This window comes from Dermacentor andersoni, chromosome 1 (assembly GCF_023375885.2).
Source record: "Dermacentor andersoni chromosome 1, qqDerAnde1_hic_scaffold, whole genome shotgun sequence".
Taxonomy (NCBI): Eukaryota; Metazoa; Arthropoda; class Arachnida; order Ixodida; family Ixodidae; genus Dermacentor; species Dermacentor andersoni.
The window spans coordinates 64,991,349-65,007,961 of NC_092814.1; the positions used below are offsets into that span (position 1 = coordinate 64,991,349).

The 16,613-nt window shown below is 46.3% G+C and overlaps 1 protein-coding gene across 1 annotated transcript in view; it reads left to right on the forward strand.

Moving 5' to 3' along the window:
- LOC126543762 (2',5'-phosphodiesterase 12) overlaps window positions 1-16,613 on the forward strand; it is a 42,466-nt gene that overhangs the window by 2,444 nt on the left and 23,409 nt on the right. The window contains exons 3-4 of the mRNA XM_050190867.2: window positions 11,196-11,335; window positions 11,549-11,711. Coding sequence (XP_050046824.1) covers window positions 11,196-11,335; window positions 11,549-11,711 — 303 coding nt within the window. The remainder of the gene's footprint in view (window positions 1-11,195; window positions 11,336-11,548; window positions 11,712-16,613) is intronic.

The following is a 16,613-nucleotide window of genomic DNA, read 5'->3' on the forward strand; positions in this document are numbered from 1 at the left end:
AAAGCCATTGTTAACAACATGTTGTAACCCTACTATGCTGCTAAAATGTATATATATATATTTTTATACCACCCACTCCTCTCTGTAATGCCTCTGCCTCCGCCTTGAGAGAAAATAAATGAAGTGAAGCACACCAAGGAGCCACAAACGTCCGCTTAAGTCCCCTCTGACCTCCCTAGATCTCTAGGTGAGGGAAATCTGCCGCCTCCTCCCCCCTTCATCCAATCGGAGCGCCCAAAGTCGTCGAAGGACCTGTGTTGAGGGCGAGCATTCACATAATCACTCCCACACCTTCTTTCACTGAACACACAGGACGGAGAAGAGCTTCGTAGACAGGAGTTGTCATGCTTGACTCAAGCTGGCACGTCTTGGTTCCTGGGATGACCCCACAGTTAGCTGGAACGTCTGTCAAACGACCGTGGCGGTTACCGAAATCCATGAGGGAATGCCTTAGAACACCCTTTTCCAGAAGTTTTCTTGCTCCCATTCATCCGTGAAGGCGACAGTGAACCAACAAATACTCGGTCTGCCAAACGTGTCTCGCCTTGCAGGGGCCTCATGTCTGTCCAAAGGTGATGCATTGTTAGCTTCACGAAGCTATTCGTTGCAGTGGGGCAGGAGAGGCTAGAAGGTTGCTACCCCGGCCAGCTGAGTGTAACAATGCTTGCAAAGGAGCAAATCACATTTAAAACTTCCTTCCTAGCTAAAGCTTCCTGTACTGTACAGCAGATATTGCATTATGATGCTGAAAGCATATTCTTAGCGTATTTCTTACAATTGTTTGTTTGCTTGCATATAGGTAACTAGCACTAGCGAGGAAGTGTTACGGCAGTTTCAGTACGCACCTAAATTATGTTGACGCCATCTGGTAGGGATGCCACGAAAATGAAAGGACATTTTGAACACTAACACGTGTCCGTTTCAACACTTGCTGTCTCTGACATGTCCACTTAAACTCTGTGTGTGTGTGTTTTGAGGAACATGTGTGTTTCTACGTTCCAGCATGCCGGTACCCAGTCTAGTCTAGCTAGACACTGGATGCATGTGCCTCATTATGAACAGTGAATGTCATATTTCTGTAAACTGTACCTGTTGATACATCTAAAGTGGTGCAAATTGATATATTATACATTGCTCCGAAACATGCCACAAATTTGTGAGTAGGAATTTTGTAAAACCCTTGTCAACATTGTAATAGTTTCATGTAAGGCTTAAACTCATTTATCAAAATTCGCCGCTTTCAATGCTCTGACAGATGCACAGAATTGTTCACACAATTGTGATATCTGTCTTTAGTACAGAGTTATTTTATTTTATTTTTTTTTAGTACAGAGTTATGTACAGTAAACTCTCAGTGGTACAAATGTCGGTTTAATGAATATTTCAGAATAACAAACTTTAGAAAATCCCCACCAGTTTTCCTAAGCATTCTATGCAAAAATCTTGTAGTTAAATGAAGTTCTGAATAGTGAATATTTCAGTTGAACGAACTTGATCAATGGACCCTGACAACACTTTGTTAGAAGACTATGTGCAGTGTGACTGAGCTCATTACCGGTGCTGAACTATCAGATCTGGAAATTCATTCCAGTGTTCATCCTGAAGAAGACGAACGCGATGAGGAGGATGCAATGGCAGAGGCAGATTCAAATAATTTAACTCTAGCCAAAGCTGTAGGATGCATTGGAAAGTTGTGAGACTTCGTGCCTCGGCAACAAGCTTTGCCAGACGAAGTGGACAAAAACATACTCTCTGGATAGCTTCGTTACTTCTTGCGCTTTAAGAGCACCAATGCAGATGAAAATTACAGATTTTCTTTTTTTTTTCAAAATTAGGTAGACAGCAACGTAACTGTTATGCACTTCGTATACCCCAGCAGCTGCGGAGCACCTGACCAAGGTGGCGGTCAGACCTGTGACGCAGCAGAGGGTGCTAAGAATCTCTGGGTCTGGACAGGCCACCAATGGAAACTAGCCCTGTCAAGCTTTAATTGCTGAACTCTGTCTAGTGAGGCTAGCTTAGCAGGACTCTTTGAGGAACTTTCAGACATTGTTTGGGATATCATCGGCCGTAGTGAGATTAGAAGAACTGGTGGGGCTTATACATTGCTGAATAACGGCCATGTCCTCTGCTATAGAGGTCTGCCAGATAAGAAGCAATATGGGGTAGGATTTCTAATCCACAAGGATATAGCGGGCAACATTGATGAATTCTACAGCATTAATGAGAGGGTAGCTGTAGTCGTAATCAAACTTAATAAGAGGTATAGATAAAAGGTAATACAAGCCTATGCTCCAACATCGAGTGACGATGATGAGGATGTAGATCAGTCTTATGAACATGTTGAATTAGCAGTGAGAAAAGTGCAAACTCAGTATACTGTAGTAATGGGCGACTTCAATGCATAAGTGGGGAAAAAGCAGGCTGGTGAACAAGCAATTGGCAACTACGGCGTCGATTCGAGGAAAGCTAGAGGAGAGACGCTGGTAGAATTCACAGAAAGGAATAAGCTTCGAATAATGAACACCTTTTTCAGGAAGCGTAGCAACAGAAAGTGGACCTGGAAAAGCCCTAATGGTGAAACAAGAAATGAAATTGACTTCATACATTCTGCTGATCCCAGCATAGTGCAGGATGTAAAAGTGATAGTTAGGGTAAAGTGCAGTGATCATAGGTTAGTGAGGGCTAGGATTCACCACAATTTGAAGAGAGAAAGAGTAAAATTGGTCAAGAAGAAACAGGTCAACCTAGAGGCAGTAAGAGTAAAAGCAGACAAATTCAGGATGGTACTTGCAAACAAATATGCAGCCTTAGAACAGAGAGATGAAGATGACATAGAGATAATAAATGCAACCGTGACTAGGCTGGCTTCAGAGGCAGCAATTTAAGTGGGAGGCAAGGCACCAAGGCAACCAGTAGGCAAGCTCTCCCAAGTAACAAAGGACCTAATAAAGAAACGACAAAGAATGAAAGTGTCCAACTCAAGAGATAAGATAGAATTCGTGGAACTGTCAAAACTTATCAAGGCGAAAATAAGTGATATACGAAACTAGAATGCGAGAAAGACTGAAGAAGCCGTAAAAAATGGACGCAGCGTGAAATGAGCGAGAAAGAAACTTGGTATATGACAAACCAGGATGTATCCAATGGAAGATAAGCAGGGTAATATCATCAGCAATCCCGAAGGTATAATAAAAGCAGCGGAAGAATTCTATACTGACCTGTATGTACCCAGAGGGCTCGGGAGTACTCTATTCGAAACAATAATGAACAGTATACAGAAACTCCTCCTATAACTAGAGATGAGGTCAGAAGGGCCTTGCAAGGCATGAAACAAAGAAAAACGGCAGGAGAGGATGGAATAACAGTCGATTTAATCAAAGATGGAGGAGACATAATGCTAGGAAAACTGGCGGCTCTCTGTACGAAGTGTCATCGACTGCAAGGGTCCCAGAAAACTGGAAGAATGCAAACATTATACTAATCCACAAAAATGGCGACGTTAAAGAACTGAAAAATTATAGGCCCATTAGCTTACTCCCAGTATTATATAAAATATTTACCAAAATAATCTCCAATAGAATAAGGGCAACACTGGACTTCATTCAACCGAGGGAACAGGCTGGCTTCAGGAAGGGATACTCTACAATGGATCACATCCATGTCATTAATCAGGTTATCGAGAAATCCACAGAGTACAGTAAGCCTCTCTATATGGCTTTCATAGATTACGAAAAGGCATTTGATTCAGTAGAGATACCAGCAGCCATAGAGGCATTGCGTAATCAAGGAGTACAGAACACTTACGTAAATACCTTGGAAAATATCTACAGAGGTTCTACAGCTACCTTGATTCTACACAAGAAAAGCAGGAAGATACCTATAAAGAAAGGGCAGACAGGGAGACACAATCTCTCCAATGCTATTCACTGCGTGCTAGGGAGAAGTATTCAAGCTATTAAACTGGGAAGGCTTACGAGTAAATATAGATGGCGAATATCTCAACAACCTTCGGTTTGCCAATGACATTGTTCTATTCAGCAACAATGCAGACGAGTTACAACAAATGATTGAGGACCTTAACCGAGAGAGTGTAAGAGTGGGGCTTAAGATCAATATGAAGAAGACAAAGATGAGGCTCAATTGCCTGGCAAGGGAACCAGAGTTCACGATTGCCAGTCAGCCTCTTGAGTCTAGGAAGGAGTACGCTTACCTAAGTCAATTACACACAGGGGACCCTGATCATGCGAAGGAAATTCACAGAATAAAAATGGGTTGGATCGCATACGGCAGACATTGCCAGCTCCTGACTGGAAGCTTACCATTATCCTTGAAAAGGAAGGTGTGCAATCAGTGCATTTTACCAGTGGTGACATATGGGGCAGAGACTTGGAGACTGACAAAGAAGCTTGAGAACAAGTTAAGGACTGCCCAAAGAGCGATGGAACGAAGATTGCTAGGCATAACGTTAAGGAGACAGAAAGAGAGCGGTTTGAATCACAGAGCAAACGGGTATAGCCAATATTCTAATTGACATCAAGAGAAAAAAATGGAGCTGGTCAGGTCATGTAATGCGCCGGTTAGATAACCGTTGGACCATTAGGGTGACGCAATGGGTACCAAGAGAAGGGAAGCGTGGTAAAGGACGGCAGAAGACTAGGTGGTGCGATGAAATTAGGAAATTTGCGGGTGCTAGTTGGAATCGGTTGGCGCAGGACAGGGGTAATTGGAGATCGCAGAGAGAGGCCTTCGTCCTGCAGTGGACATAAAACAAGCTGCTGCTGCTGCTGCTGATGATGATGATATATTGATCTACAGAACTCCATGAATTGCATTTCACACTTTTGACTCGAGTTAAGTGAATTATTTCCTTGCGTCCCTTGAAGTTCAGTCAAGTGTGAGTTCACTGTATTTGTAAACTTTATGCTTACGCTTTCTTAAGCTGACTTAAGGTAATTCTTGTAAAAAAATACGGGGCCCGAAATCAAAATTTTGCTTTCCAAAGTTGGTAAAATTCAGTTTTCTCTCTTAAATGCAACACATTTCATTGAAATTATATCACTGGTTGTTTAATCAGAGTATTTCTGTCTTTCACATGTTTCAACAGGAAAATTGAAGTTAACATTGATCTAAACTTTCTTTCAAGGTTAAGAACTATCTTTGCTGTGTTTGTTGAATTGACCAAATTGGAAATAGGAAAGTGAGCTTCAGCCTTGTAAGCATTCGCATTCCTAGAACTCTCTATGTGTGGCATACACTTTTCAAGATAGGCAGCATACAAGCAAAAAGTGTTGAGGCTGGTCCTTGGCCTGAGCCAGTGGTGACATAGACAATATAGCCAAATTTTGCTTTGTTGGAATCTCAGCGCTGACACCCGTTGTTGCAAATGGGTCGCAAGCCCCAAGGGTAGCGTTGGCCTGGCGGCCTGGGGCACAACTGGAAGCATCCGAAGGTCCCGGCGAAGCATGAGTCGACTAGTAACAGAACAACTTGTTTATTCTAGCATCGCAAAAGAGCGGGCGGTCAGGTCGACCGAAGTGGAGACGGGAGAGCACGTAACTCAACGGAAGAAATCGGAGCCTCTCCCTTGGCGTCCGGGGGCAGCTGCTCTTATACTCTCGGAGTTGAGGGCAAGAGGGAACGCCTCGATAGAGGCGCACGTGACGCAGGGCACGGACACGCTGAGAGACACGTTGAGACGAGTGTAGTGACGCATCCGCCGGGCCGGCGCCAGTCAGACCTCCTCGCTTCACACTTGGGGAGCTCCTCTCTCCGGCTGCCGCGCTTTGACAAGCGTGGGCACCAACATGCACACACACACACACACGCACACTTGAAGACACGTGGCATTGAAACATGCCTGGACGCGCTTGGCGGGGAGGCGTATCGGCGGCGCTGAACAGGCCAAAATGTCCGCCGCTTTGAACGAAGCCCCGGCGTCCGTTGCATCCGCGCCGGCTATACCGCGCGTCGTAGGCAAACGTAACAGACCGCCCCGCCGGGGGAAGGAGATCCCGATGGTCAGGGGACTGCATCCGCTGTCCGGAGGGATGTCGCTCGATGATGCTCATAACCGAAGTCGGGCGTCCTTCGGCGTTTCTTGAGCGCAGCGCACAGAGAAGGCCTCGTTCTCTCGTTCAGGTTCACGCAGGACACTGCAAAGTGACTTCGGGAGAGTTGACATTTTTGTTCTCGTTCCCGGCAAGCGTTAGAACTTCGCCGAAACTCAACCGCTCAGTCAGCAAGCACGAAACAACCCTCACCAAGTCCTGCCAGGCTCTTTCCCCTTTTATACCACTGCCTAGTTCCTTACAGTAGTATAGCAGCACTCAGAATGCGTCCACAAATTGGAAAATTGCACTAGAAAGCACATCATGACTTTGAAATACTAAACAAAAGCAATATGTTAAAAATCCTGCCTCAGGAAGAAAAACATCCGTAACAAACAACTTTGAGGCTGATTCCTACGTTAGGGGCTTCGACTTAAGCCATCGGCGTTACCGTTGAGACTCCCCTTTTTGTAACGCACCTCAAAGGAATGTTGTTGCAAAGCGAGGCTCCAGCGCAGGAGGGGGCCATTTGTGGAAGAGATGGTCTGCAGCCATTGGAGAGGGCAGTGATCCGTCTCGAAGCATGCGAAGCGGAGACCGCAGCGAGCGACCGTACACTAGCTCAGCTGGCGAAAACCCCGTAGCCGCATGCGGCGCGGTCCTTAATGCAAACATCACCCCAGGCAGACACAGCTCCCAGTCAGTTTGTTCAAACCACAATGCTCTCAACACGCGCTTCATGACGGAGTGGAGCTTCTCAACGGAATTCGACTGTGGGTGGTACACTGAGCTGTGTAACAGCTTTACCCCACACCTTTCGAGAAAAGTTGTCGTCAAAGCGCTAGTAAACACTGTGCCCTGATCTGATTGGATTTCCGCAGGAAAACCAACTCGCGCAAATATGGACAGTAGTGCATTGACTATCTCAACTGAGCTGAGTTCTTTAAGCGGCACTGCTTCAGGGAACTTTGTCGCTGGGCAGATCACAGTCAAAATGTGTCTGTACCCCGTGGTTGTTACCGGCAGAGGTCCCACTGTATCAATAACGAGCCGTCTAAAAGGCTCCGTAATGATAGGTACCAACTTCAACGGCGCCCTCGATTTGTCCCCTGGTTTGCCCACCCGCTGACAGGTGTCACATGTCCTCACAAAGTGGTCTGCGTCCCGAAAACACCCTGGCCAATAGTACTCTTGCAAGTGACGGTCCTTAGTTTTCTTAACTCCTAGGTGTCCGGACCACGAACCCCCATGCGACAAGCGCAACAGATCCTGACGGTAGCACTGAGGCACGATCAGCTGATCGAACTCCACTCCCCTGCGGTCTAGATACTTCCGGTACAGGACCCCACCTCTTTCCACAAAACGAGCATTTTTCTTGGCGATACCTTCCTTGACAATGCAGCGTATGTTTTCTAGGCTGCCATTCTTTTTTTGCTCGGCTATCAAAGCCGACCGGCTGACTTTTAGCAACCCATTAAGTCCGTCTGACGTAGGCGCGATGAGCAAATCTGCAGATAGCTCTTCTAACTTTCCCGTGTCGGGCATTTCCTCTCCAGTATCTGGTGCCTTCAACGCTACAGGCTCAATTTTATTCAGTTCGGAAGTGCTCTGAATATCAGCTTGCTGCGCCTCTGACCCTTTCTCATTGTTCGACAACGTCGGCCCCACAACTACCGCCTTTGCAGCGAGCTCCCGAACTTTCGATCTGGTTAAGGCCTGAACGCTAGCCTCACCAAACAAAAGCCCCTTCTCGCGCAGGAGGTGATCGGACCTGTTAGAAAATAGGTACGGGTAGTGGGGGGGCAGCATAGATGACACTGCCGCCTCCGTCTCAAGTGCTCCGAAAGGTCCTTCAATAAGCACTTTTGCTACGGGCAGACACACGCTATGAGCTTCCACGGCTTGCTTGATCCATGCGCACTCGCCCGTGAACATATCGGGTTCTACGTAAGAGGGGTGAACTACATCCATTGTAGCTGCGGAATCGCGAAGCACTCGGCACTCTTTCCCGTTCACGAGGTCTCGCATGTAAGGCTCGAGAAGCTTCATGTTCTCGTCAGTGCTGCATAATGACAAAAACACGACTTTTGTTTTTGTTTCTGGACACTGCGCCGAAAAGTGACCCGGCTTCTGGCACGTATAACAAACGCGCGCTTGCCTCGTCTCGAACCGCTTTCTGCGTTCGGCTTCGGTTGCCGCCGTCTCCTTACGTTCGGTCGGACTGCTTTCACTCGCATCCGAACTACGTGTGTCCCCCTTTGCTCTCATGGGCGTGAACTTCGGCCTCTCAAACTTGGAGCCAAATTCACCCTTTTGACCATCCTTAGCTCCGCGAGCCCGACGCGTCACAAACTCCTCAGCTAGCTCGGCGGCTTTAGCCACCGTACTAACGTCTGGCCTATCCAAGACCCAGTACCGCACGTTCTCAGGTAACCGACTATAAAACTGTTCCAGCCCGAAACACTGCAGAACTTTCTCGTGGTCACCAAACGCTTTCTCTTCTTTGAGCCACTCCTGCATGTTTGACATAAGCCTGTAGGCAAACTCTGTATATGACTCACTTCTGCCTTTCTCATTTTCCCGAAACTTCCGACGGAAAGCCTCCGCTGACAGCCTGTACTTTTTTAGCAGACTCGATTTCACTTTGTCGAAATCCTCTGCCTCCTCTCTCTTCAAGCGAGCGACTACGTCGGCCGCGTCGCCGGGTAACAAAGTGAGCAAGCGCTGTGGCCACGTTTCCCGAGAGAACCCCTGCTTCTCGCACGTTCGCTCAAAGTTAACCAGGAAGAAACCAATGTCCTCTCCAAGCTTAAACGGCCGCATCAGGTCAGTCATTTTGAACGATACTCGTTCTCCTGCACCGTGTGCCTGACTTCCATTACGAGCGCGTTCCATCTCTACCTCGAGACGCTTCATTTCCAAAGCGTGTTGACGGTCGCGCTCTTCTTTTTCGTTCTCTTTTTGTTCTTTTCGTTCGCTCTCATCTTTCTCTTTCTGTTCTTTAAGTTCGCGCTCCTGTTTCTCTTTTTGCTCTTGAAGTTCGCGCTCCTGTCTTTCTTTTTGCTCTTTAAGTTCGCGCTCCTGTCTTTTTGCGCGCTCCTCAATGGTCTCAAGGCATTCCGACAGCTCGTCATCCTCAGCTTCTAACTCAAGAATAGCCCTCAGCAGTTCTGGTTTTCTGAGTTTGTCTGAGACATCCAGACCCAACTCTCTTGCAAGCTCCAGCAATTTCGGTTTGCGCAACGACTTCAAATCCATGGCTGCTCTGAATGCTGCTTTCTCTACTGCCTACTATTGTCTTGCCGCAAACTAACCCGGCAGCAACGACAACCACCAATTACCAGCTCTGTTTCTGACACTAACAAAAGCCTGGCAAAACTCAGAAGAAGAAAGTCCCGCACTCACCAAACCTCGCAGCCAAGAATTCAGCGCAGTCGTTCCGCTGCAGGCAACCAGTCATCACACAGGGCTCGTTGCACTGCTCCCGGATGGTCGTTGTGCTGCTCAGCATACAGTCAACCGCATATCTTCGCTGCTGGCCTCCGTTGTCGCGATCCCACCGCTGCCACCAGTTATTGTAATCCCACCGCTGCCACCAGTTGTTGGAATCTCAGCGTTGACACCCGTTGTTGCAAATGGGTCGCAAGCCCCAAGGGTACCGTTGGCCTGGCGGCCTGGGGCACAACTGGAAGCATCCGAAGGTCCCGGCAAAGCATGAGTCGACTGGTAACAGAACAACTTGTTTATTCTAGCATCGCAAAAGAGCGGGCGGTCAGGTCGACCGAAGTGGAGACGGGAGAGCACGTAACTCAACGGAAGAAATCGGAGCCTCTCCCTTGGCGTCCGGGGGCAGCTGCTCTTATACTCTCGGAGTTGAGGGCAAGAGGGAACGCCTCGATAGAGGCGCACGTGACGCAGGGCACGGACAGGCTGAGAGACACGTTGAGACAAGTGTAGTGACGCATCCGCCGGGCCGGCGCCGGTCAGACCTCCTTGCTTCACACTTGGGGAGCTCCTCTCCCTGGCTGCCGCGCTTTGACAAGCGTGGGCACCAACATGCACACACACACACACGCACACTTGAAGACACGTGGCATTGAAACATGCCTGGACGCGCTTGGCGGGGAGGCGTGTCGGCGGCACTGAACGGGCCAAAATGTCCGCCGCTTTGAACGAAGCCCCGGCGTCCGTTGCATCCGCGCCGGCTATACCGCGCGTCGTAGGCGAAACGTAACAGCTTGTAGAGGTAGATATCTCAGTGTTTCATTATCACAAAGGACACAGTCAATGCATGACTATTAGCAAGTTTTTGGTGCTTTTAGAAAAAAATGTACAGAAATCGAAAGCAAGATTTTATGCAATACACATGGAGAGTTATACTTCACATTCCCTCTGATCAGGGGACATATTCTGCGACTATGACTTTTGGCAACAGTGTAGCCTCAGCAATAGTATCGCTGTCAGGTGCACGCTGATTGGCTGGTTGAGCAAAATTAGATGACGTAGTAGTGTTCAACCAGCCAGTCAGCTTATCCGATCTTGCTCAACCAGACAGTCAGCGCGTGCCTGATGGCCAAGTTGACAGTATTGCCGTAGTGGATCGTCGCAGAATACATCCCCTGTGCTTGCACAGTGTCAGTGTTCTACTTGCATTCACAGCACATTTGTGCTCATTTTATGCTGCTTACCAAATCAAGCCATTCATTATGAGAAATAATTATTACATCTCATTGTAAGCTGCATCATTTGTATTAAACTGGTTAGAATTAGCATGTTGTGGAAGCCCTGCTTACTGAAATAAGCCGAATTCTGAACCTGCTTGCTGCTGTCTTGTGTTATTTGCAGTAACACCTGTATAACTGTGAGAAAACACAAAGCCCAGCAATTTTTAACATGCTCATGAAGATATTTTGCATGTGCACTATCCTTTTTTCCAACAATGCCGTCACAATCCCAGGATTCACTATTCCCATGATCATACCGGTTCTTAATGGTCTCACATGCATTGCTTTAAACTGGCTGCCTCTAAATAACACATTGCAACTTTTTACTCTCGTTACTGCACACATATTTTGCTTCTGTTCATTAATTAAATTGTGCACTTTTGTACTCGACCTGCTGATTATATTCTTGCTTTATCCACAGGTTCCGATGTATTTCTTACAACCTCCTTGCTGATGTCTATGCTGACACGAAGTTCACAAGATCTCACCTATTTCCATATTGCCCATCTTATGCCCTCGACTTAAGTTACAGGAAGCAATTGCTTATAAAAGAACTATTGGGTAAGTTGCTTTTTATTTCAACGGATGCTTGTGTATTTGAACAGATATTATAATGTATTACTGAAATTGTGTATAGGTACTGTTCAAGATAAGTTAACCAGTGTGATAAATTAACTAGCATTGATGTACTGTAATCTGAATGTAGTCCACTGTTAGACTACTGCATATACATTCTTCAACCTTTGGAAAGAATGCTGCTTCATGCCTGTGCAGGCTACAAGGGCGACCTGATGTGCCTGCAAGAAGTTGATCGCAGAGTTTTTCAAGAAGACCTAGAGCCTATACTTGGAGATCATGGCTTTAACGGCTGCTACACGGAAAAATGTAGCCCGATGGCTGAAGGCGTGGCTTGTTTCTTCAGATTATCCAAATTCAGGTGCGGTAAGAATGTTTGTTCAAAATGTTGTTCGTTTCATTATATAGTGTATACTACAAGTCGAATTCTGTCTTGTGCATTTTCTCACTCATGCTGAACTTGCTAGAAAAATTGCTTATTTGTAACACTGGTTTTATGGTGATCAGACAATACATGCCTGTTGTTTCAGATATGTTAAAAATCAGTTTGGTGTTTTTATGCCATTCGAATATCATCATTGTGGAATTTAATATTAAAGTTCCAAATAATTCGTTCATTGATAATGTGCATTCTTGAAATGCAAAGCATGCAGGGCAGAACAAAAAGCTGAACATCAGATCAGAGAAAAAAGCATTTAACATACGGTGCGCAGCTGAAATATTGTTGGATGTCCTGTAGAAAACAGAATTGTGTGTGTGAAAGTGAGAGCCATGCATGGCATACATGCATGTATGTGTGTTGTTAACTCTCATGTTACCATTCCTATTCAAATCGGTCACTAGTGGCTGACAATTTCAGTAGCTGATTTCATCATGTTGAAGCCATTTCTCAAATATGCAACATTGTCCAGTAGGTAGCCCAAGAAAAGGGCTCTCGGAATCACTTTTGTTTCCGTTTTTTTGCGGCAAAACTGTTCCTTTTGTGAAACTTTTGGTAAACTAGTCAAAAGTCAAGTAGGCTTGGCAATTTTTTTTTGCTTCTTAAAAAAAAAGTGTGCAGCCTGTGATTAGGGTACATCAACATTGAATATTTGTAATTGGAGTACATGCAATAAGTCAGAGGATGGCATTACATTGTCAGATTCATCATCTCACAGTGCGGAAGAGTGATAATTGAAAGGAAGTCATTAGCTGTTTGCCAGTAAGTTTAGGTTTCAACTCTGAGCTGTTTTATCCCTCTCAAGCACACTTAAAAAGCTGTGCAACAAGTCGAACATGCAGAGCTGAGCATTTTATGATGTTTAGAACAGTTGCAGTGTCAGAGGAGCGCCAACTTCGGCCAGTTGTTCTGAATCAAGCTTGTCCAGCAGCGGCTGGGCCTTGAAATTTAAGATCACAAATACCTTCTTTCTCAAGAACCAGTACCAGATCTTCAGCACCAACTGAGAAAGATGCAGTAGAGCTGAAGCGGTTGTATCGGAGCCCAAATTTGAACCAAAGATTTGTTTACTGAAAAAATGCACTCCACCTTTGTCTCACGAAGTCAAGGAACTACTTCACTGCATGGCACGGGCATCGGAAAAGCCAACCTTCTTGTGTTTTATGCCCAAAGAACTGTTGTGTGCCAATTATAATTTTCTTAGAAAAGTACTGTTGGAAATGTTATATGAAACATATATTCTGAATTTCAAGTGGTGGCAAAAATGTCAGCCTCACAAATTTTTTTTAATTATTTAATAATGGTTTCTTCTTGCAGCTTATGTGTTTGGAAACAATGATTAGTTTTCTAGAATTTATAATGCAGCATTATATTATGCTGAATCGTTGTTTATGATGACAACATATATTTTCATTAAAACTCTGAAAAATTCCTATTTTGCCAAGGTAACGAAATAGTTAAATAAGACTAAATAGGGAAGTCTCTAACCTCTGAAGGTATGTGAAAATTTCCAGTATTTTTATTTTCTTCATGCTAGTCCTTCGAAACCATGGGTTACTGATGAATAAACTCTGCTTTTATTTCCTATGGTCGGCTTCTGGTTTGGCTATACTTTGTTTTAAAGGGGCCCTGAACCACCCTTTGGACTTGGTGAAAAAGCACAGTCAATGGATAGCATATGCTGCTGTGAACATTGGAGCCAAATTTTGCAGTCATGCGCAGCACGTGGATCTCGCAAGTGGAGCGGGAAGTCACCTTTATCTCAAATGCTCTCTTTTCAACAGAAGCCTGCTCCCTACTCTATTCTGGAAGCTTTATTTCGTAATATAGCAGATTCCCATCTGCGGCAGCTATTCTCCAATAGCTGATGTCAATCAAGAAGGATGTTTGGATCAGTGTGCTTCTTCCTACTATTACTGTGTATATTTATTAACACAGTTTAATGAACAGGCTGAAGTAAGAGAAAAACTTTCGAATTTCAATAATAACAGTAGAACCTCGTTAATTCGAAGTTATCGGGACCGAAAAAAAAAAAAATCTTCGAATTAAGCGGCTTTTCGAATTAACCGAACACACAAAAAAATGCAACCCAGGCAAAAAATTTCGCTGCAGGAATGCGCTACCTTTATTCGGCAATCTTTGGATTACTTAAAGTAATCAGAGGTGCTGGTTTGCTGCGTCCTGTAGTTCGAGGCTCCAAGGGTCATGTTTTCTAGTTGGCCAACTACGTGCAGCATTCGAGAATTTCCACCATGGCACTCAACAAAACTGCGGATAACGTTCAGCGATCCAATAACTTCCCCGAGAGTGGGTGCTCGGCAGGGCTCGTTATCATCGTCGTCGTCGCTGTCATCGCACATGGTCGCATCAGCGGTAGCTTCACTCTCCAAGTCTGAGTAGCACATTTGTTGATCGTTTTCAAAGTTTAGATACTTAGTGAAGCCGACTGCACCGGATTTGCTATCCTCTGCACAGAGTGCATTGATGCGGTTGCAATACTCTGCTCCTTCTTCATGAAGTGCACATGAATAGTCAGCATCGGTATCGACGCTGCTTTCCTTCGAGAAGCCAGTGTGTTCAAAACACCGCATGATCAAAGTGGGTTCCACTTGCTTCCATGCATACACAATAAGACATATGGCCCCGAGGAGGTCGATAGAGTACTCCTTGTTGTTGTCGTAGCAAAGGAGCATGCGCTTAGAGCAGATGGTGGCGGTAAATCTTCCTCGTGTGGTGAATGACGCCTTGGTCCATTGGCTGCGAGATTGAGATGGTGTTTGGAGGAAGAAATACCATGCTGATAGCTTTCAGGTGTGGGATGTCACCATGCGCTGCGCAATTACAAACGACTAAGGGTACATTCCTGCCTGTGGCCACGAACTTGCGGTCAAGCTGCCGAACATAATCTTCATATATTGCGCCTGTGACCCAGGCTTTCTCGTTGTGCCGGTAGATAAGCTCATCCCTTGGCGGCAGCTGTGCATTTTTAAAGCAGCAAGGCTTCCCACTCTTTCCAACTACGAGTAGCGGCACCTTGTGTTTACCGCACATGTTTGCGTCGAACAGATTGGTAATTCTTTCCTTGCCCTGCTTTTGACCCTTGACCGCGGTGTCCTTTGCTTCAAATGTTCTTGCGGGCTGCATCTTGTAAAAAAGGGCTGCCTCATCAAAGTTGTACACATCGTCTGCACTGTACTCGCTATGCAACGGAGCCAACATGCGTTTCTTCCAGTCATCGACGACGCTCTCGTTTGCGTTGCTGCTCTCGCCACAGACGGCTACGAAGGTCAAATTATTGCGCTCTTTAAGATGGCTGAACCATCCATTGCTACAGTTGAACTCTTCGTGCCTAAGTTGTAGAGCCAAGTCGTTGGCCTTCTCCCGCAGTATCATTGTATTAATGGGAAAGTGGACTGCATTTGCATTTGCAGCCAGGGAAGTAAAGTTGATTCCACATCTTGGTACGTGGGAGCTTGTACTTGTGACCGCTTCGAAGAATATGTCTTGCTGTAGGCCTCCAGTACCTTCGACTTGTTCTTCAATATTGTGGACAACGCCGAGAGGGGCACGTTGTGCCTTTTAGCCAACTCGGTCTTGGAACACGTGTTCTTACCCGCTTCTTGGATCAAGCAGAACTTCTGCTGCAGCATTAAAGTCTTATACTTTGGCATCTTCACTCACTGGCACTTCTGCACAGTTCAGAAAAAAAAAAAACATGCTAGCTGCAACACCCCTAACCACTGCACACAAAGAAACGGCGCAGACTGGTGTTGTGCTCGCACGTCGCCGCAGGTGCGGAGAGAGAATGGGTGAACAGCAGCCAGTGGCAGCCACACGGAACATGCGCTGACGCTGCGACCACTGCGACTGCGAGGAGCGTGCGGAGTTGGGGACGAGAGCACGTGACAAAAACCAGTATGCCCGCTGCATTGCAGTGAAGCACGTCTTCTCCTCTGCAGGCGCTCGTTTTGGCGGTGCGCGGGGCTTACCGTGGACTGATTTTTGTGCTAGCAGTACTACGGGTCGGGCGCTTCGTCTATAAATAATCGCCATTGCTATGTGGCGTCGCCTCACGGCTCCGAATGGCCATCATTTCGTCGGGTTTGCGGTGAAATGGGGATTGGGAATTGCCGCATAGCACCCCAAATTTTCGAATTAACCCGGTTGGCCTACGCCGCCAGGTCAAATTTACATAGGAAAATACGGGTCCGCAGAAAAACTTCGAATTATCTGTGATTTCGAATTAACCGAGTTCGAATTAACAAAGTTTTACTTCCATAAGATGCAAACTATCTTCTCATCCTTGGCCGCGGCCTGCCCACATAGGAATTAAACTTTGGCCACCTTCCTTATAGGTGTCGTAACCATCAGGTCTCGCTAATTTCAACTAGTTTTGAACACTCAACTAGCCTTGATCTATGCGAAACTTAAGGTCAGACCACACGCACGCTTGCCAGTGCACGCTCACTCCTGGCCGCTCCTGGTTAGACACCTGGGCAGACTTCGCTTCATAATGAGCTATTGATAGCGCCTCAAAATTCGCAAGTTGGATGTAGCTACTATTCGTCGGTCAAGCTGGTGCAGGACAAAGCTGGTCTGCACCACGTTGCACAGCCAGACAGGAGCATATGAGCGCGAGCAGGCTCTCTAGCCCAGTCATGCGCAAAGCAAACGCTGTCGTTTCATGTAGCTGTGGTATGCTACGTAGCGTAGCTACCGCAACTGCCATGGGGTACCGCGACGAATCCACTGGCTGAGCACACTGCAGCTCGCTGAGGACAACCACATTTGGTGCATTGTAGACGGCAAAATCAGAAATAATGG